Genomic DNA, 19,935 nt, shown 5'->3' on the forward strand with positions numbered 1-19,935 from the left:
CCACCTAATTCTCTGCTTCCAAACATCTCCAGCAGTACTTAAACTCCCCCTCAGCTGCTCCAGGGCTGCAGGGCAGGTGGGAGCTTCTGTACTTACATGCCCCTGAGGAATTTTCCATCGTGCTTCAGTCTGAGCAGGTGAATTCTCATCACAGCACACACCTGCTGCCTCCAGAGCATCATCCCACTCATGGCCAGGATCCCCTGCTTGGAGAGCCACGGGAGGTTCTGCTCCCTCTCCTCGAGGTCTCCATCTCCTGTGTGTTCACCATGAAATGCCATTACCCACAAAGAGCCTTCCAAGGACACCTTTCAATCCCAAACAATCATCAGGGATCTTCTGCTCTGAACAGAGGGATGCTTTGATTTTTTTTTCCCTAATTTTTTTTTTTTTTTTAGTGAGAGAAGAGTTAGAAGGGCAGATAAAGGGGGCCATAATTAATCCAGAATAGAATTTATATTGGTGAATTCAGACTGGCCGGTGTGGCAGCACATCCAAGACCTTCACTGGCCTTGGGAAGTGCCTTCTATGAACTTTATCCCTTCCCACCTCCTGGTCTGGGCTGGACAACCCTCCAAAGGTAAATAAATACCCATCCAACATGAGCCTTAATTCTCATGCTTGAAACCCTTTGGGAAGCCAAGACAGAATAATTCGGGCTTCTCCAAGATGACGTTCCTCACTGAAGGCAAGTGGGACACAACTAAGCCACTCTAGGTCTATCAATATTGACATTTAGCAGAAATGGATTAGATATTCAATTAAAATACACGTTTGGATGGAACTTTAGGGATGCCATGCTTGCAGAAGGGAGTCAAAGCTTTACCTTCAGGATCGACGGCTTCCTCACCCTGCAGCTTCAGGAAAACATCTTCCAGGGTTGTCCTGGTCACCTCATAATTCACCACCCCCTGCAAGAGGCTGCTCTCGAGGTGGCTGAACAGATCTGCACGGGAGAAACAACCAGGCTCAGCCCAGGCTGAGTGCTGAGCACAGACTCAGCCAATGTTAATTAACAGACTCAGCCAATTAACATTGGATGTTCCAGCATTCAAGTCATTATTTGCAATGACCGACAAGTTGTCACTAATTTTTTGTGTGCTTTAGAGGTAACTAGTGGAAAATTCAGTGGTTTTGGTTTTCATGGACAATCCTGAAAACAGAAGAGGGTCAGTGGATTTTAGTTTGTAGATTTGTTGGTGGATTTTCTTTTTTTCATCTTCATAATTAATATAAGCATGTGCACTGAAGGGTGTCCATAAAGCTGATACTTATGCAGCTTCCTAATACCCCACATTATGGACCAAAGAATATAATTATTCCCTTCACAGTAACTTTGATTTCTGCTTTTCCCACCAGTAGGTTTCCCTTTAAAACCCTGGCACAGAGGCAGGTTTCTCACCTGGGAAGCTGTCAGTGTTTTCCAGAGGCAGCCTAAAACACAGCTCATCCCTCTTCTGTCCCTTGGGCACAGCATCAGGGATGTACTGTCTGACCATGGAGGACACAAGCTCTGGGTCACACAGGTCATTTATGTGCACCCTGTTAAAAAAAACCCATTGTTATAATGTTGAATAAGAAATTAAAAATCTGCACCTCATCTGGTTGGAGTACAGAGCCAGTGGTGATTCTTCCACAGGGAAACCTCCAAAACTGGGCAGAACTTCAGTGGGAATTTTTACAGCCATCTGCGGTGCCCTTAGTTTTGCCATGCATGCACAAAATGGTTCAGGGTAAGAATTATGATCCTGGACAGTGCTGCTAAACCAAGAACTCAGGAATCAAACTCCTAAGAAGAAAAACGACTTTGCATCAAAGCCATTGAACATCACTCTGGCACCACAGATCACCTCACTCTGGTCCCCTTTCGCTGTAAAGTCATTTTAGCTGTGTGCTCAGAGCTTTCAGGGTTGGTTTCCAGAGAAAGGCAGCTTGTTGTCCAAAGCAGGGAAATTTTGGCAACCTTAAAGGTCTTCTAAAATGAATGGTCAGGATTTCTATTACTGTCCAGATAAACTCTACAAAAACACAGACTCTACAAGAAAATATGAGAATGAGAAGCTTTTCACAAAAAGAGTGATGATCAAAACAAAAGGTTTTACCTTAAGTGATAGCCAATTCCCCACTTTCTCTTCAAGTAGAGAGATGAGCCAACACTCTGTAATCTCCCACAGGAGAGGAAGGCTTTTCGATCTAAGGAGGAGGGAATGCAAAGGATTTAGAGGGATTTACAAGAGTGCAGCAGACTGACCTCACTCTGCTCCTCCTGAACTCAGCAGACATTTTAATAATAAATTGAGGGGAGTAAAGCCAGGCCAACCCTGAAGTTCTCTTTTTTTAAAATATTTTTAAACCAATGCCTTTCTTCTCAACATCATGGTTAATTATTTCAGTTCTGCGTTCTTGTGGGCTTTTGGAGTATTTCCCACGCAGCACAGGAATGATACGGAAATGGGAATAGCGGCAAGTAAAATAAAAATAAAGGAAAATTATGGACAGCAAACCGAGTCCTGCTGACATAGACACAAAGCCAGATAATGTGGAAATGCTTTATCCTAGAGAAGAGGATGAGGAAAGAAGACTGCTTTATCCTAGAGAGGAGCATGACAAAGACTTGGAAGGACACACCAGCCCAGTTTTAACCCTCGCCAAGCTCAGCTTGGGTGGTCACTGTCACATAAAACACACCCAGCTGTGCCACATTTGGGCTGTGCCCTGGAAACCCCTGGTGTGCACCCCAAGGCGCCAGCCTGGGCTCACCAGCCTGAATGTCTGCCTCCTCCATGGACTGGGTGGCCACGAGCGTGACGCGGCCGGCGCGGCGCTCCCGCAGCAGGCTCCAGACGTGGTGCCTGGAGCAGGGATCCAGCCCCGCCGTGGGCTCGTCCAGGAGCAGCACCTGCAAAGCACAACCAGGTCAGAACTCCCCACACCCCAGCCTGGGCAAGAGGTTTTATGTGTCAGCAGCTCTCTGGCCACATAAAGAAACACAGCCTTCCCAGGCATCGTCCTGGGGAAGGCTGTGAGAAAGTCAGAGAAAAGAATGATGAACAATTCTTATCTTCACTTGCTGCTGTTGTTGTGAACATGTGGAATGTGTTATGGAGATATGTTTGCCAAAGGGTGGTTTCTTAATTGGCCAATGGTGATGGTGTTTTTAGTAAAGGAACAATTAGGTCAACCTGTATTGTGACTGTCTATAAAAGCAATTCTTAAAAGAAGAGAAGAATATAATAGTATAATCAAAGTGATAGAATAGTATAATAAAGTGATATATATATATCACTATTCTATACTATAGAATAGTGTAATAATTCTATACTATAGAATAGTGTAATAATTCTATACTATAGAATAGTATAATAAAGTGATTGATCAGCCTTCTGAGAATCATGGAGTCAATGTTAATTACCACCCCTTCGGGGATGCCACACTGCGAGTTTTATAGTGAGTTCTGTGAGCCAGAGAGGAGTTTGATAAGAGGATCCATGTTCACCCCTGAAAGAATTTTCTACCAAGATCCTTGACGTAGAAACCAAGAAAGAAAGAAGGATAAATAAGAGAAACCTGCAGCTGCCTGTTCCAATGAGCACTTTGTTTGTCTTTCCTGACCAATGAGTAAAGTGTAAACTTAGGAGTTTTGTAAGAATGTATAAAAATTATGCATGCTAGGATAAAACAGTTTGAAGCCTTCTGAAAATGGAGTGTGTTGCTTTGTATTGTGCCCATCTCAACTACAACACCAGCCCACGTGGCTCAGCTCCATGCTTGCATCACTTGGTTTCATGATTTGATGGGTCTCGCTCAGAGAAGAGAATGTACCCTCAAGTATGGATTGTTTTTATTGCTCCTTCTCCTGTTGCAGTATTACCACCCTTCTAATTAAAAATATGGCTCTGATTGAACCAGATTCCCCAATCCTTCCAGTAAGTGAATAGTAGCCTGGAGTGGCAGGGGAAAACCACAACAGTCTCTGTGCCAAGTCAAAATGCAAAGCTATGTCCCAAAACAACACATGTTGTGTGTGCACAAACACAACCAGTCCCTACCTGGGGATTTCCTAAAATTGCAATTCCAAGAGACAATTTTCGTTTTTGTCCCCCACTCAGGGCTTCAGCACAAACATCCTGAACATCGGTGAGGTCCAACATGACGAGAACTTTCTGCACCTTGGGAACACACAAAGACAAGAGTCACATTTCCAAAGCACTGCTTTAAATTCCTAAATGCCTACAAACATTACAACTTCAAGATTTCAAACTTACCTACCCATAATGGCTTTCCTTGGAGATAAATAAGACAAGTCTGAGTTAAAACTCATGACATGAGGACAAGAAAGAATTGGAAAACCACTTTGCCACTAAATCAGGTTTGTTCTTATTTCCACAGAACAAGATGCAGGTGATCATCTTTTATCAATAAAGCACAAAGTGCCCAAGATGCCATAAAAGAGAAGTCAGTGGCTGAGAAGCACATACCAACCTCTTCATCTACTTCCTTCCATTGAATCCCCTTGATGTGAGAAAAAATTCTCAGGTTTTCCTTCACCGTTAAGGCTTCAAAATGCAAATTAATTTGGGGGCAAACCCCAACCTTTTCCTGCATTCCTTCCATACTCCACACTTCAGAAGCATTGTAGTTGTAGATCATTGCAGAACCTGCACAGGGGTGAATGAAATATTTGACATCAATTCCAGCACCATGGATGCTTCCCAAGTGTTAAATTAAAAATCCAAGAAACAAAAAAGCAAAATAACCAGATAGCTCAAAGATTTAATACCTTTAAAAAATACTTCAGAGCACCAAAACCCTCCCTTTCAAATAAAACCGTATTTCCTGTAGGTGTGCAGCTCATGGAAAGCACCAGATGGAGAAATGACCATGGTGCACACATGAGGGATTCATTATCCCTGGAGTTTGTGCTGAAGGAGAAATCTGCACTGATGACAACACAGCATGAACCACTGAGGGAAAACTTGGAGGTTTTTTATCTTATTTTCCCCTTACACTTGAAAAAACCAGCAACTCAGCATCCAGGCCCATCATCTCACCTGCTGAAGGCTTGGAAAATCCACTGAGCACATTTAACAGAGCAGTTTTCCCAGATCCACTGTGACCCAGCAGGGCAGTGATCTGCCCTTCATATATATTTAAGGACAAACCTGGAATAAAAACAGACAACAGTGGGATGGAAGTGTGTGAGAAGTGCACTTGGACTGTAGCTCTTGCCACAGGTGACAGAAGTGACATTTTTTAGAAGCTGAGAGGCAAAACCAGATCCAAAAGCACAGGTTTGTTCTTCAGGAGTTAGGCCTAAGCTTAGTAAGGAATTATGTCTTGATTGAACTGAGGGAATAAATTTATTATCTTCAATATTTAAAGAATTTTGACTTCAGTTTTCTATGAGGTTCATAACATTTTATTTTAGTGTGGCTCAAAGAGCCCCCAGGAAGAGAAGAGCCCAGAGCTTTTCCAAGATGTGATATTTCAAGACGTATTTCAAAGCAGCCAGACTTTTCCCCCTCATTTTATTTTTTAAAAAATACTTTGTCTTTCTGTGGGTTGTTCATGTTGTGTTTGTTTTGTTTTTTTCCACTCAATATATACCTTTGAGCCATATTGATATTTTTAGTATTTTTGTATTTTTTCATTTTTGATATTTTCACTTGGAATTCTTGTTAAACAAAGGCATTTAACAAATACCCCATGACTTTACTATGTCTGTGTCAAATATTTGCATTGGCAAGTGCTTGGAGAACATTTGGCCATAAAATCCCAAGTTTGCTCAAAATAGTTTACATTTTGAAAGGGAGGTTTGAGAGGGGATTTCTAGAGTGGTTCATCACTGCAAAAACACAGCTTTTAAGGAGATTTCTGCTGTTGCAAAAAATATTAAACAGATTTTCCTGGAGGGAACAGGGAGATAATGACCTGGTAGAAATCTGCCAGTAATTTACCCCAGCAGAAATAACCTTTGCACAATATAATTTAACAGGCCCAGAGGCAGAATTCAGTACAGCCAGTACATTTGCAAACATTTTGGTTTTTTATCTAGTGAAAAATGAATAAAATAATTACAAAGCCTCTCCTTACCCTTTAAAGCTTCGATGCTCTTGTTGTTCTTCTTGTATATTTTTTTAATATTGTGTAGTCTAAAGAAAAGTAAGCAAGCCATTAATTATTGAATCACAATTTGGGGCTGTTTCCTCTGCCTCAAGTTAAACTTTTAAAACTTTTGGGGGAATATTTCCCTACCTCCTCCTCTAACTCGTCCTGCAGAAGGAATCCCTTGATGTAATTAATTTCTGGTACCTTTAAAGCAGGATTAAGCCCTGTGCTTTTCTAAAAGCTGCTTGAAAGGTTTCAAAGCCAAACTCGAGGAACATTTAGTGAGTGAAGGAGGAGGAGGAGGATATAAATGTGGATATTTAATTGGGAGTGATGACCTAGCTGTTATTTTGGCACATTTCTGGTGACAACCAGAAGGCAGCACCAGCCACGAGCCCAGCCAGCCCTGCAAGGACGGACAGGGCAGCATTTTCTGCAGCACACTCTGTGCTTGAAGATGCTGGGAAAGGGGAACAGACTTGCTGCTGAGAGGGAAATGCAGGAAAGGGAATTGGAGGATGCCCCACATCCAATAAATGCTCAAATCCAGCTCTGGAGTGGGACAAAACACCGAACAACCCCTGCCCTTCACACTTTTGCATTAATCTCATCCACAATGCCAGCTGCCAGCTTCACACCCACCAGTGCAGCGTGGCTGTGCCCTCTAGAGCCAATCAACCCACACAGAGCTGTATTTTCATTTAAAAGGAGCCCCTTACCTGATGGCCTCCTTGCCCTCGAAGCCTGGCGGCATCGGCTCGGCGTCACCGCCCAGCACGGGGTCATGGCTGCTGCCAGTTCTCACCCCCACGGACCCACTGCTGCCCCTGAGCCAGTAGGAGGGTCTCAGGAAGAAGGCAGGAGGATGTGGGACCCCGTACTTGCCTGAATCAGAGGCAGAGAAGGGGAAATATCAACCCAAAACCTCCATCTGTCAGCTCCGATAAGTGCCCAGCCCAGCCACCGCTCCCCCGGTAGCGCAGAACATGAACTTGCAGCAGAGTGAAAGAATTTATAAACTCTGCAATTTAAATTGCCCATATCTGCAGGTGGGGTTAATCACACCCTTTTACAACCTCCTTGGTTCCAAAAAATCAGAACAAGTCCTACAATACCCTTCCAACCCCAGTGGTCAGGGCTGTAGGAGCAGGATCTCACTGCAGGGTTGCAGTTTTTCTCTCCTCCCACCACCCCTTGGATAACTTTATCTCTACAAAGCAAGGAATTATAGAAGAAAAAGCAATGAAGTTTGCCTTTTCACCCTCACATTTTCACTCACCAGGCAAAACCTTATCAAAGTAGATGGCCAGCAGGAAATACAAGACACTGTCAAGGCTCAGGATGAGGTACAGGTTATAAAAGGGGTACAACTCTGGGCTAAACGCTGGTCCATATTTTTCCAGTTTTACCATCTATGGGAGGAAAAAAAGCAAAAAAAGCAAAATTCAGATGCAACATTTCCTTCAGACAGAAATACTTTGTGTGAGCTACTGCTGTGTCATCACAGCCATTTTCACTCCAAACCAATTCACTCGTGACCACGACGCTGTTTCTAAGGAGGGAAAGGCTTTATTCTGACCACAGGCACCAGAAATGCCTCAGTAAGCTGAATTTCAAACCATGCAGAAGTTACAAAGGGCTGTTTGCAAAGCCAGCACTTCCAGCCCTCAGTTCCTGCAGCCCTTGGTACCCACCAGCCACATCCCACTGCTCATTTTATAGATTTAAATCTGTTGCAGTAAAATTCACGATGCACTTGAGTGTCCAACCATCTTTGCCACGATTTAGCAAGGATTTTAACGATTTTTTTTAGATTTTTTGGAGCCAAGTTTTCTTTTTAAAAGCAGAAGGATGTGACTGGGTTGTTCTGGTGATGCAAATTGTGGATTTTGCTGCTCTCTGGCAGAATTTTGGGGGCTGAGCTCTTGGGATGCACTGGTTTTATTATGGACATACCGTTGCAAGGCCAGCTGTGAAGGCAAAAGGACTGAAGAGGTTTAAAATCCATTCCAAAGCTCGTGGCAGTTTTTCAAACAGTGTCAAAAAGCCCAACGCCCCAAAGAGGATGTGAAGGAGAAATCCCACAAAACTGGAAATGTTTGGCTGCTTTAGCAATGAGCTGAGCAGGAAAGTGAAGTGAATCTGCGGCAGAGAAAACCAGTAGTTAGCAGGATGCATTTCTGCTGCAATTAAAAATAAAACAACATGAAAATAGGAGCAAAATCAGAGACCCTGCTGGGTTTCAGTTGTTCTCTCCAGATGCACAAGGCTTTGTCTAGCAGCTCTGGGATTTAGGGCAGGTTTATAAGGTTTATAATGTTTATAAGACAAATCACTCCCAGCCTCATTTTAGCACCTCTCTTTACTCTGAGTCAGAATCTCCCAAGATATAATGATATAAAAATATACAAAAAATAACCTAAAACCTGGCCTATAAAAAATAACAATAAATCACAGCAGAGTATTTTTGTTACTGTCTCATATCATACCGGCCCTAAAAAACTCGGCAGATATTTTAATTAGGGAAAAAAACCAAAAAAAGGAGCATCATATACGAATACAAAAGCAAACTTACACATGCCATGCCATAAAAGAAATAAAAAAAATACAGTTCCAAGAAGCTGTTGTGATTAAAAACTTCACTCAGGGTGACCCAGGTCAGCAGGCTGGCTGTGATGGAGACGTACACAGTGTACAGCAAACTCCAGGATAACCTACAAGGGAAGGCACAGTTATTCCTGCCCCTGAGCATGACACAGTCAAAGTGGTATGAGTTCAAATATTCTGTATTTTCAACCATTTCAAGTTTCCAGAGTGGGCAGGTGCAAATATCAGAGAGGCACAGGAAGGGTCAGGGTGGGAGGGACAGGGAGGGTCGATGTCTCTGCTCAAAAAGGGAAATCCCAGAGCACAGCCAGGCACAGAAATGTGTCTGGAGTATCTCCAGTGAGGGAAACTCCTCTCTGAGCAGCCTGTTCAGTGCTTGGTTACTGCTCAGGATAAAAGTTCTTCCACAAATCCAGGCCTGGCATGTGCCCAGGTCTCTGCAGCTCAGTGCTGGCAGCAAGGGGACACGGAGAGTCTGCAGCCAGGACCTGCCATCCATGTGCTTTTCCAGTGATGGGAAGTACTCACGCCCAGATGGGTTAGGAAACCCGTTGGGATAGACCCAGCATCCCTCCTCTGCTCCAGCATTTAGGGCTTTCTCCAGAATTTGTTGTTTCTGTGAGTTCCACCATTTTCGGGAGGCGAACAACCCCTCACACCCAGAACCCTGCTGCGCACACCCCTGCTCCACCAGGAGGGCTCCCCCTCCTTTTTGGGGAGGAGAAAAGCAACAAAACAACTGCAAAAAAGCCCGTCTCAGAGCAACAGGCTTGGAAACAGAGGCCCCCCAACAAAAAGAACCCCAGAGTGGTTCAGACACCTCAAAAATCCCCTAATTCCACCTCCAGGCTGCTCCACACACTTGACAAAATAATTCCTGTAATTACACATTGATAAAATAATGCCTGTAATTACACGTTGATTGATTTCTGAGGCTTACCAGAAGGAAATATCCTGCAGGCCCATTGCTCTCATCAATATCTTCAGCTTCTTCTTCTCCTTGAGAACTTTCACTGATAAAAAGTGCATGTATGGGCAGTAGCTCAGTATGGCACAGATAATGAACCAAAGGTAATCCAGTTTAAACAGAGGTTTCATCACGGTTTGCAGGTGAACTCCACTAATTGACTTCATTTCTTTCCACACAGAGTGGTTGGTTTTCATCTAAAGGAAATCAGAAATTAAATTAATTTCGTGTTTGCAATGAAATAGCCAACATCAGAACAAACAGGGGGTTACAAGTATTAAAATTATTTGTTTGTCAATAATAGGGTTATGTTTATAAGCAAATAACCAATAATTAGTATATTTTTGTGCTGACTTGCAATAAACACTATTAAATCCTTGTTCCATTCACTGCCTTGAGCCATGAGAATCATCTGTCATTCTTTTAAATTTTGAATTACACTGATTATTTAAGAAGCTGATGACCACAGAAAATCAGAGCATCGCAGGATCCCAGAATGGTTTGGGTTGGAAGGGACCCCAAAAATCCCCCTTTTCCACCCCCTGCCATGGGCAGGGACCCCTCCCACTATCCCAGGGTGCTCCAAGCCCTGTCCAACTTGGCCTTGGACACTTTTAGGGCTGGAAAAATGAACTGGCTGGGTAGTTTTTGTGGTGCTTGGGGTTTTATTCCCCTCTCTTTTTGGTTTAATCAGTTTGGGTTTAAAGCTTACACAGAACTGTGGGAAGAACAGCAAATTCCACCATGAGCACACTTACTTCTATGACTGCTGCATCAATGCTGGACTGCACTGAGAGGAACCCCCCGTACCAGTACAGAGGGACTTTGCAGTGCCTTGCTGAAAAATCCCAGCAGCTTTCTGTTGGGGAAACAAATTTTAAAAAAAATAATTAATCAATATTAATCAATACATTTCCATGGACATGTGCATGAAAATGCTTGTGCGTGACGTGTGGGGTTGAAAATGAGTTTTACCTAAGAGAAAATCAAGATTTGGGTTTACTCAGCCTTTTTAATGTGTTAAATCTCTGGCCAGGGACATTAATGCACACACAATTCTCATTTTCCAGGCGTGATTTGATGTGTTAAGGTACAAAAGGGAGAGGGGCAAAAAGGCACTGGATGATGTCTGAGCTCCCTTCCACCCCAAACCATTCTGGAATTCCCTGATTCTCTGACTATGGATGACATTAATGTTCTTACAGCTTTTTTCTCTGATGTTTTTTTCCTTTTACAGACACAAACCCTCAAATTTTAACTCGTGTTTTTCTTGAGCCATTTGGGACATGCAGCCTCCATCCCTTTGGGGTGGCACAGCAGCACAGAAATCCAGCTGAACAGTTTTGAATGCAAAATCAAAGCCTGGGGTTTCATTTATTTTGTTACCTATGTGCTCAAAGGCTTCATTTGGAAACATTGCTTTGCCCATTTGAAATCTGAGTGTGTAGGAGAAGTCATCCTTAAAAACAACACCAATGGTTTCCTCCTCTGAAAGTCCTTTTTCTTCCATTTTGGCCTCATTTTCCACTTCTTCTATGATTATACCTGCCATTAGAATAAATAATTAATATTGAAAAGAAGAAGAAGAAGAAAAAAATAAAACCAGCACAGCTTGTCACAGACACATTTTATGAAAAATCCTTTCCTTAGGATTTTTTTTTTCTCCTGAGAAGCTGAGAGGCCTCAGGAACAAAATGTAAACAGTGATTATCTGCTGCTGTGGAATGCAACAGGTGCATCCTTGATTGGTCTCATGTGGTTGTTTCTAATTAATGGCCAATCACAGTCAGCTGGCTTGGACTCTCTGTCCCAGACACAAGCTTCTGTTATCATTCTTTCTTTTTCTATTCTTAGCCAGCCTGATGAAATTCTTTCTTCTATTCTTTTAGTATAATATTTTAATATAATTAGTATTTATATATTTTATATATATATATATATATATATATATAATATTTATAATTATTATAATATATTTTAATATAATATATAAAATAAAATAATAAATCAAGCCTTCTGAAACATGGAGTCAGATCCTCGTCTCTTCCCTCATCCTCAGACCCCTGTGAACACCATCACACAGCTGTTACCTGAATATTCAGACAACAATGAAATTGGGCATCACCCCCATTTTTTTCCCCTCAAAAAATCACGTGGGACAAATGCTCTTGTCCCTCCTTGCCACGAGGATGGGTCAGGAGCACTCGAGGCACTGCAGGAACGTGGATTTAAGAGTTTTTTACCCCTCAGTGATGAGCTGGAAGCCACTTTGGCCATGATGCTGCGGGTGCTGTTGGTTGCAGGGGTGAACATGAGGGTGACCCCCGAGGCGTTGAAGGCCGGCTCGTCCAGGCGCCCCAGGGCCTTGTAGGGGAACTCCTGGCTGGGGTAGTACATGATGAGCCCTGCAGAGTCCCTCAGGATGTACAGGAAAACCAGAGAGGCCACCCACTCCTGCAGGGGGGGAAGGGAGAGGAATGGCAGATTTGTCTTTCCAAACCAGCTGTGGGTCTGCTAGTTTTATCTACCATGGGATAAAAGAAACAATGGGAAGGATTGCACTGGTTGATGAATGGAAAAGGATACTTGGTTTTACAAATTAAGTTTGCTGATAAATGAAATTAGGTATTGAAAGATGAAAGAAACAAAGAGGAAGAAAAACCCCTAAACTCTCTAAGAATTGAAAGGGAGGGTTGCACATTAGAGGGAAAGCTCTGGTATCAGGTATTTTGGGAAGTCTGAACCTCTCAGGTACCTCAGCCAATGGGGAAAGAGAGAGGGAAATGTGGCTGGGAAATTGGTATTAAAAGGAGGCTGCATCCTCCAAAAATGTGAGAGATCCCAGGGGAATGCCCCATGGCCCCTCTCTTGATTCAAATAAAGCAAAAAGGACTCCTCTGTCTCGTTTTTGGACAGAAACCTCTGGTGTTTGTGGATTAATTTTCCTAGCGGAAGGAGGGAAATAAATGCAGAGGTGAGGAGTAGTCCATGATCAGATCTGCAGAGTCATGCAGGATGTAGAAGAAAACCAGCGAGGCCACCCACTCCTGCAGGGAGGGAAGTGAGAGGAGTGGCAGATTTGTCTTTCCAAACCAGCTGTGGTTCTGCTGGGAGATAAAACCAGCACTGGGAGATAAATAAACAATGGGAAGGGTTCCACTGATTGATGGATGGAAAAAGATACTTGGTTTTACAAATTAAGTTTGCTGATAAATGAAATTAGGTATTGAATATAGGACACGGCATGGACACGCTGCTCTTTTCAACGTAAAAGAGAGTTTTTAAATTTCTGACTCCAGCGTTTATAGATTTCCAAAAGCGACAGTGGATTGGAGGGTGACACCTCTCCAATGACACTGGACAAACCAACAGTCCATCAAATTTCTCCTTCTCTATGAAAGAATGCAAAACAATGAGTTATTTCCATAAAGTGCGTGAGAAAGTTCGTTACAAGAATGGAAACATCAGAAGGCTTAGAAAAACTTTACAAATCGGGGTGGCAGTGAGGGGTAGTCCATGATCAGCCCCGTGGAGTCACGAAGGATGTAGAGGAAAACCAGAGAGGCCACCCACTCCTGCAGGGGGAGGAAGTGAGAGGAGTGGCAGATTTGTCTTTCCAAACCAGCTGTGGGTTTGCTGGTGGCTAAAACCAGCACTGAGTGATAAACAATGGGAAGGGTTCCACTGATTGATGAATGGAAAAAGGTATTTGGTTTTACAAATAAACTTTAGGTTTGCTGATAAATGAAATTAGGCATTGATAGATGAAAGAAACAATGGGGAAGAAAAACCCCTAAATTCCATCAGAATTAAAAATTAAAAGGGAGTGTTGTACATTAGAGGGGAATCTCTGGTATCAGGTGTTTTGGGAAGTCTGAACCTTTCAAGTACCTCAGAAGTGGGGAAAGAGAGAGGGAAATGTGGCTGGGAAATTGGGATAAAAAGGAGGCTGCGTCCTCCAAAAACTGGAGAGACCCCAGGGGAATGCCCCATGGCCTCTCCCTTTATTGGAATAAAGTAAAAAGGACTCCTCTGTCTCCTTTTTGGACATAAACCTCTGATTTTTATGGATTAATTTTCCTGCCAGAAGGAAGGAGGGAAATGCAGAGGTGAGGGGTAGTCCATGATCAGCCCTGCAGAGTCACCAAGGATGTAGAGGAAAACCAGAGAGGCCACCCATTCCTGCAGGGAAGGGAGGAAGGGAAGGAGGGAAGGAAGGAGGGAAGGAAGGAGGGAAGGAAGGGGGGAAATGCAGAGGTGAGGGGCAGCCCAAGGTGCCTTAGAATTTAGCTTTTCTATTTTTCAGATACACAGTTTTAGGGTATCACTCTAAAACTCCACAGCTGCTGTTCTCCTGTTTTATCCAGACAAAAATTTCCTCTCCAGGCCTGGCAATCAAGGACACCTCACTGCCTCAGGCCCCTGAGATGGAAACAACAGTTAATTTGGTGGGGGGAGGAAATTTGGAGTAAATTATTTCATTATCTGAAGCTGTAATTGGAGGATTAACCCCTGATATGTAAATGGACCAAATTTATAATTCTCTGAAGAACTCCGTTGTCCATCTTGGGTGTGCCCCTCAGAGGCACAAGGTGTATTTACCGAAGGCCTGGCTGCCCAAGGTGTATTTATTGAAGGCCTGCAATAAATACCCACTTTCCTTCCCTTAATCTTGCCTCTGTTCTAGGCAGCCACTCCACGGCATTGGGGAGGCTCCTGCAGGACCCTTCTAACCCAGCTCTGACCCCCCTGCCCAGCCCAGCCCAGCCTTTGCCCTGTGCAGGAGGGAGAGCTGTTCCACAGGTGTGATGGGTTTCAATCCCTCCGAGGTCCCAGATGGAAAACATGTTTTGTTAGTCCCAGAGCCAGCGAGGTCTGTGGATAATTTGACGCTGGAGCCATGAATTGGACATTGTGTTCCTGTGCACAGGGCAGGATCAACAAGCAGAAGGCAGCAGCCAGCTCTGTCACGAGGCAGAGCTGTAGTGTCACAGGAAGAAGGAACTGCTGACATTTCCCAGGGAACCACAGCTGAGCCTTCTCACATCCCCTCACACACAAACAATGCAACGTGAAAACACTTGGTGCTAGAAATCCTGATTTCCCTTTGGAAGAACTGACACTTGCCTGGAAACTTTTTGTCTTCATCCTCCACACCAGGAGAATATTTTTCCACAGGAGAGCACAGGTTTGCTGAAATATTTGTGAGGCTTTCTTGGATGCCCCCTGCATTTTTCCAGCTAAGATGGGAAAGAAAATGATGTAATTTAGAATAAAACAGGACACTGGGAGTTAAATAGCACTTCAGAGGAAGCCAGCAACATGCCAAGGGGGAAAAAGTTGTCTTCTAAACTTTGGACAACTCAAATTGAAAGGAAATAGACCAAGATCATGCAAGGGAACAGAGAGCTGGGCTGGACTCTGAGCTGCCTCTTCCACATGCACAGATTCATCCTTCTTCATCCAGGTTCATCCTTCCTCACCCAGGTCCATCCTTCCTCATCCAGACTAGATCCTTCCTGACCCAAATTCATCCTTTCTCATCCAAATTCACCCTTCCTCACCCAAACTCATCCTTTCTTATCCAGACTCCTCCTTCCTCATCCCAAATTCATCCTTCCTCATCCAGGTCCATCCTTCCTCACCCAAATTCACCCTTTTTCACCCAAACTCATCCTTCCTCACCCAAACTCATCCTTCCTCATCCAAATTCATCCTTCCTCACCCAAATTCATCCTTTCTCATCCAAATTCACCCTTCCTCATCCCAAATTCATCCTTCCTCATCCCAAATTCATCCTTCCTCACCCAAGTTCATTCTTCCTCACCCAAGTTCAATTTTCCTCATCCAGGTTCATCCTTCCTCACCCAAATTCACCCTTCCTCACCCAGATTCATCCTTCCTCATCCCAGCTTCATCCTTCCTCACCCCAAAGAGGCTTTGTGGAACAGACAACTGCTCACTTTCCACGTTTCACTGCAGGAAGTGAATTTGTGCCTGGCCTCAGACACGTGGTTTGTTGGCAGAGCACTGCTCACGTGCCCTGGGTTCTGAACCAGACCCCGAATCACGTTACAAACACTGGGCACATGCTAAAATTAACCTAAAATAGAGGCTGCCACTGCCTGCCTTCACCAGGCTGCTGAGAGACCAGTTTGTTCTGTTTTCACCCCAATATTAAGGAACTTTAATGCAGTTAGAGCAGGGCAGGATTAGAACACCCATGTGCTCCTTAATATCCTCCTAAATGCTGAGCAGGGAGTGTTTCTTTGGGATGTTTATTTCAGCTCCAGATTTAATCCTGTGGCCAAGCAGCAAGAACAGGAGCAAGTTGAGAGCGATGGGTTTCACCCCCTTCCCAGGGGAGCAGGGCAGGGAACCTCCCAACATGTTTTTGTGGTTTAATCCTTTCAAATGGCTGAAACCCAAAATCTTTAAAACTCAAAATCAAAGCAACCTCAGAGTGCTCCATTCCCCTTGGACAGCATTCCTGATTTCATGGATGGGGCAGCTGGAGTTAATAAAGGGTTCCACTGCTCTGTTCCCTTCACTGCTTGTTTTTTGGAATAATTAAATATTTGTGTATTGCAGGGGCAAGGGATTCAGGATCCCAGTTATCACAAGGCTTTCCTTATCTTATTTTATCTCTCTTTCCTTTCCCAAACTTCCTCCCACGATTCCTCCCTGCTGCCTGCACTAAAAGTTAAAGGTAGATAGGAAGAGATTTCTAGGAAGTGTCACTTTTTTCCCTTTTTTTGTCTGCTCAGGTCTGGATTTCAGTCATGAACTGAAAGCAGCCCAGGATGTTTGGGTAGTAAACAAAGTGTGGTGGTGTTTGGATAACAAGGAAAACATGATGGTCTTTAAAGGATGCACGGAATCTCTGCAGTCACAGCAAACAATTTTAAAATGATGGAGTAAATCTAAAGCTTTTCAGAAAATTTTAACCAAGTTTCTACCAGTTTTAATTTGCTTTTTGCCCGTGGAGCAAGGAGCAAATACCACTGGGAGCCAAATATGAAGCCAGGAATTCAAACAAGTGATGCTGCCTACAAAGGCTGTGGAATTTAACTTGCAGTCAGAAACCTCATAAATATTAGCTATTATTAATTTTAAAATAGGTATCTAATTAATCTATTAAATAATTATCAAAAAGGTTAAAAATACAGCCAAGAGAGAATTTTCTGTGTGGCCTGAGGCTCAAAGCCTCAGATGCAGAAGGCAAAATAAACACACCAGAAACTGGAGGCAGTGATGTTTGGGAAACTTTAATCCAGTTAAGAGCATCACTTGTAAAGCTGGATGTCTCCAGGGGCTCATTAAGTGCATCCAAACTTCCTGCTCTCCAGGAACTCCCTGCCAAGGTGTTGCAATAACTTTTCCTGGATCCTGTGTGCAGCTCTGCTCTACCAGAAGCTGTCCCAGGAAGGCACATCCCATATAATCCCTTTATTTACTATCGCAGGGAATTCCTCTTTGGCACCTCTTCACACTGTTTTCCTCTAGAAATTTAACTTTTTGAGGTCTGTTTGAAGATGTCCTGCTCATTGGACTGGGAAGCTTTTAAAGGTCCCTTCCAACCCGAAGCATTCCTGGAATTTATTATTTTAGTTCCTGAAATCAAGCTGCTCCTCAGGAGCTCTGGCAGGAGCCTCTCAATTTTGAGTTCAAAGGGAGAAATCCATGGTGCATCTCACACTTCCCAGGGGATCCAGCGGCTTTCCCAGAGCTAAGGATGAATCCCTGCACGTGGAGAGTGCAGAGCGCTCTTCCCATCCCCTCCTCTTCGCCAGTTCTTGCAGCTTTTTGTGTTTGCATCTGATAAATCCGAGACAGATTTGCACTGGCTCCGACTCAGACTGGAACAGGTTGTTTTTTTCCTACTCTCAACTTGAAAATAACAACTCTAATCCTGCCCTTAATCAAAGCCCAACACTTCAGCTCATACAGAGAAGTGAAATTTGGGGGTTTTGTATTTTTAGATGCCTTTAGTGACAGCAGGGCAGGAGGAGGGGAGCAAAGGGAGGGATCATCACCCAGTGCTCAACCTGCAGCCACAGGGAGAACCAAAATCCACACACACCCAGAAAAGCTGAATATTTTTGCTCCTCTTCCTGTAAAACATTTTGTTGTCAACCAGAAAACAGAGCTGGAAGGAAGCATCATAAAGCACTAATTAGGAAAAAACTCATCATCCCCTCACGAAAACTCAAACCCTGCATGGAGAATTTATCCATTCCTACATCTAAATCAATTTTGCCCTTGAAGAAAGGAGAGATCTGTGGCTGCTTACCTGCTGGTGTGTTTTCCATGGGGCCCAGGTCTCCTGCAGCTCTGGGGTGTCGGGGCTGCTCTGGTCCCTTTTCAGCCCCAGGGAGGCTCAGCCCGGTGGCCTTGCCCCTCTCCAGGCTGACGTCACGCGGGCAAACCCTCCCAAAACTTCTGCAGGGATCATCCAAACCCTCCCAAAACTTCTGCAGGGATGACCCAACCTTGGAACGGCACCTACAACCAGCTGGCCCCGAGCCTGGGCGTGTTTACAGCACGCTTTGGAGGATTGCACTCAACCCTTGCAGATGTTCCCAGCAGGCAGCAGAGCTGGGGTGGCCTGGGATGGGGTGAACCTTCACTCCTGAGAGGTGGCAAAATGTATATCATGTATGTGTAAAATACATGGCAAAAATGTATATAATTTATATAGAAAATTTTATAGAAATTAATAATAGAAAATAAAATAATAAAAATATATTAAAAATTAAAAATAAAATGATATTGTAATATCTGCTGATATTTTTTCTGATCAGTGAAATCCCCCAAGCAGATGCTCCAGAGGATTTCTGAGAAGGGTTCTCAGGGGGTCTCCAGCCCAGCTTCTCCAGAGAAAAAACTCTGCTGCCTTGTCCTCATCGTGCCCAGAGCCTGGCTCAGCAAATGCTCCTTCCTCTGCTCCCCAGCACCAGCGGGGTTTTTACTTCTTCTCTCTCCTTTCCTCGTTGTTTTGAGCGGTTTTTTTCCCAATTTCCACTCCTTTTAATTGCTTTTCCAGCAGCTGCCGCACAGCTGGAGGCAGGATGGAGCGTGTTGGGAGTTTAAAAACAAACCATCTTTCCAGTGGGTCTGCATTCAGAACAGGGAGGTGAGGAAATCAGAGCAGCCAAGGAATCCAAAGGAGCTGGGAGGGCGCATGGCCACGGCATAATTCAACGAGTTAAATGAATTTGACTGTCCCGGAACTTCCACAGCTCCAGGATTGTGCCTCTGATTTGCAGAGCTGCCTCGAACCACAGGGTTGTTGCTTAACAAAAGGCTGGGGCTCTGCTGCAGCTGCTGATTTTCTCATTTTCAAGGCATGAGCTCATTTAGGAGAGCAGCAGAAGCGTTTTCCGGCATCCCTTCGTGTTGGGCAACAGGGGAGCAACGGGCAAAGCTCCTCGTGGCTGCAGAAAGCCCTTCTGAGTGCACCTCACCAAAAAACAGGATTTCCTGACCAAAACCTGTGCCTCAGGGTGGGACCCAGCCCTGCCCTGACTGCACATTTGCTGCAGAAAAGGATTTTTCACAGAAAAATGACACCTGAACCAAGCAGCCCTTGGGGTTTCCCCATCCTGCTGCTGAAGTGGGACCCCAAGCCCTCAAGGCTTCAGATATTAAAATATCTGCTGATATTATTAATAATAATTAATTATCATTAAAATGAATAAAATAATATTTTAAAAATTTTAATATCTTTAATATTTTAAATATTTTAATATCATTTCTAATGATAATTTTAAATATTTTTAATATTTTAAATAAAAATGATATAAGCTATATATAATAATTATAAAATTAATAATATTATTTAAAATAATAAAAATTATAAATATCTTAAACATTTTAAAATAAAATTCTATTAGAATATCTGCGGATATTAATATTAATAACTATTATTTATTAATAAAATTAATAAAAATAATTTTAATAAAGAAATATATAATTTTATATAGAATTTATAAAAATTAATATTAAAGTAATAATAAAATTAAAAATAATATAAATAAAAATATGTTAAAATTAAAAAATTGAAATGATATCTTAATATCTGCTGATATTTTGTCTGATCAATTAAATCCCCCAAGCAGATGCTCCAGAGGATTCCTGAGAAGGGGACTCAGGGCCAGCCCTTGTATCTGCCAGGATGAGGAGAGGGGCTGGGAAGGGAGCCAGACCCTTCCAGGGGGACATGCCAAGCAAAGGAAAAAGGAACAGCAAGA

General features: G+C 43.4%; 1 protein-coding gene across 2 annotated transcripts in view; it reads right to left on the reverse strand.

The window, feature by feature from the left end:
- ABCA9 (ATP binding cassette subfamily A member 9) overlaps window positions 1-18,114 on the reverse strand; it is a 34,811-nt gene extending 16,697 nt beyond the window's left edge. The window contains exons 1-19 of one of the 2 annotated variants that reach the window (XM_030961933.1): window positions 17,976-18,114; window positions 14,810-14,922; window positions 11,926-12,136; window positions 11,069-11,227; window positions 10,441-10,541; window positions 9,656-9,879; window positions 8,684-8,822; window positions 8,065-8,250; window positions 7,388-7,520; window positions 6,828-6,993; window positions 6,094-6,152; window positions 5,052-5,162; window positions 4,483-4,658; window positions 4,050-4,169; window positions 2,761-2,899; window positions 2,103-2,193; window positions 1,403-1,542; window positions 827-946; window positions 97-256 (exon numbers count right to left, since the gene is read on the reverse strand). In XM_030961933.1, coding sequence (XP_030817793.1) covers window positions 97-256; window positions 827-946; window positions 1,403-1,542; window positions 2,103-2,193; window positions 2,761-2,899; window positions 4,050-4,169; window positions 4,483-4,658; window positions 5,052-5,162; window positions 6,094-6,152; window positions 6,828-6,993; window positions 7,388-7,520; window positions 8,065-8,250; window positions 8,684-8,822; window positions 9,656-9,879; window positions 10,441-10,541; window positions 11,069-11,227; window positions 11,926-12,136; window positions 14,810-14,922; window positions 17,976-17,994 — 2,567 coding nt within the window. In that variant the 5' untranslated portion in view covers window positions 17,995-18,114. Of the gene's footprint in view, window positions 1-96; window positions 257-826; window positions 947-1,402; window positions 1,543-2,102; window positions 2,194-2,760; window positions 2,900-4,049; window positions 4,170-4,482; window positions 4,659-5,051; window positions 5,163-6,093; window positions 6,153-6,827; window positions 6,994-7,387; window positions 7,521-8,064; window positions 8,251-8,683; window positions 8,823-9,655; window positions 9,880-10,440; window positions 10,542-11,068; window positions 11,228-11,925; window positions 12,137-14,809; window positions 14,923-17,975 lie in introns of those variants that run through there. The other variant, XM_030961934.1, reaches the window with a different exon arrangement.
- Between the last annotated feature and the right edge of the window lie 1,821 nt (window positions 18,115-19,935).

This window comes from Camarhynchus parvulus, chromosome 18 (genome assembly GCF_901933205.1).
Source record: "Camarhynchus parvulus chromosome 18, STF_HiC, whole genome shotgun sequence".
NCBI classification, from domain to species: Eukaryota; Metazoa; Chordata; class Aves; order Passeriformes; family Thraupidae; genus Camarhynchus; species Camarhynchus parvulus.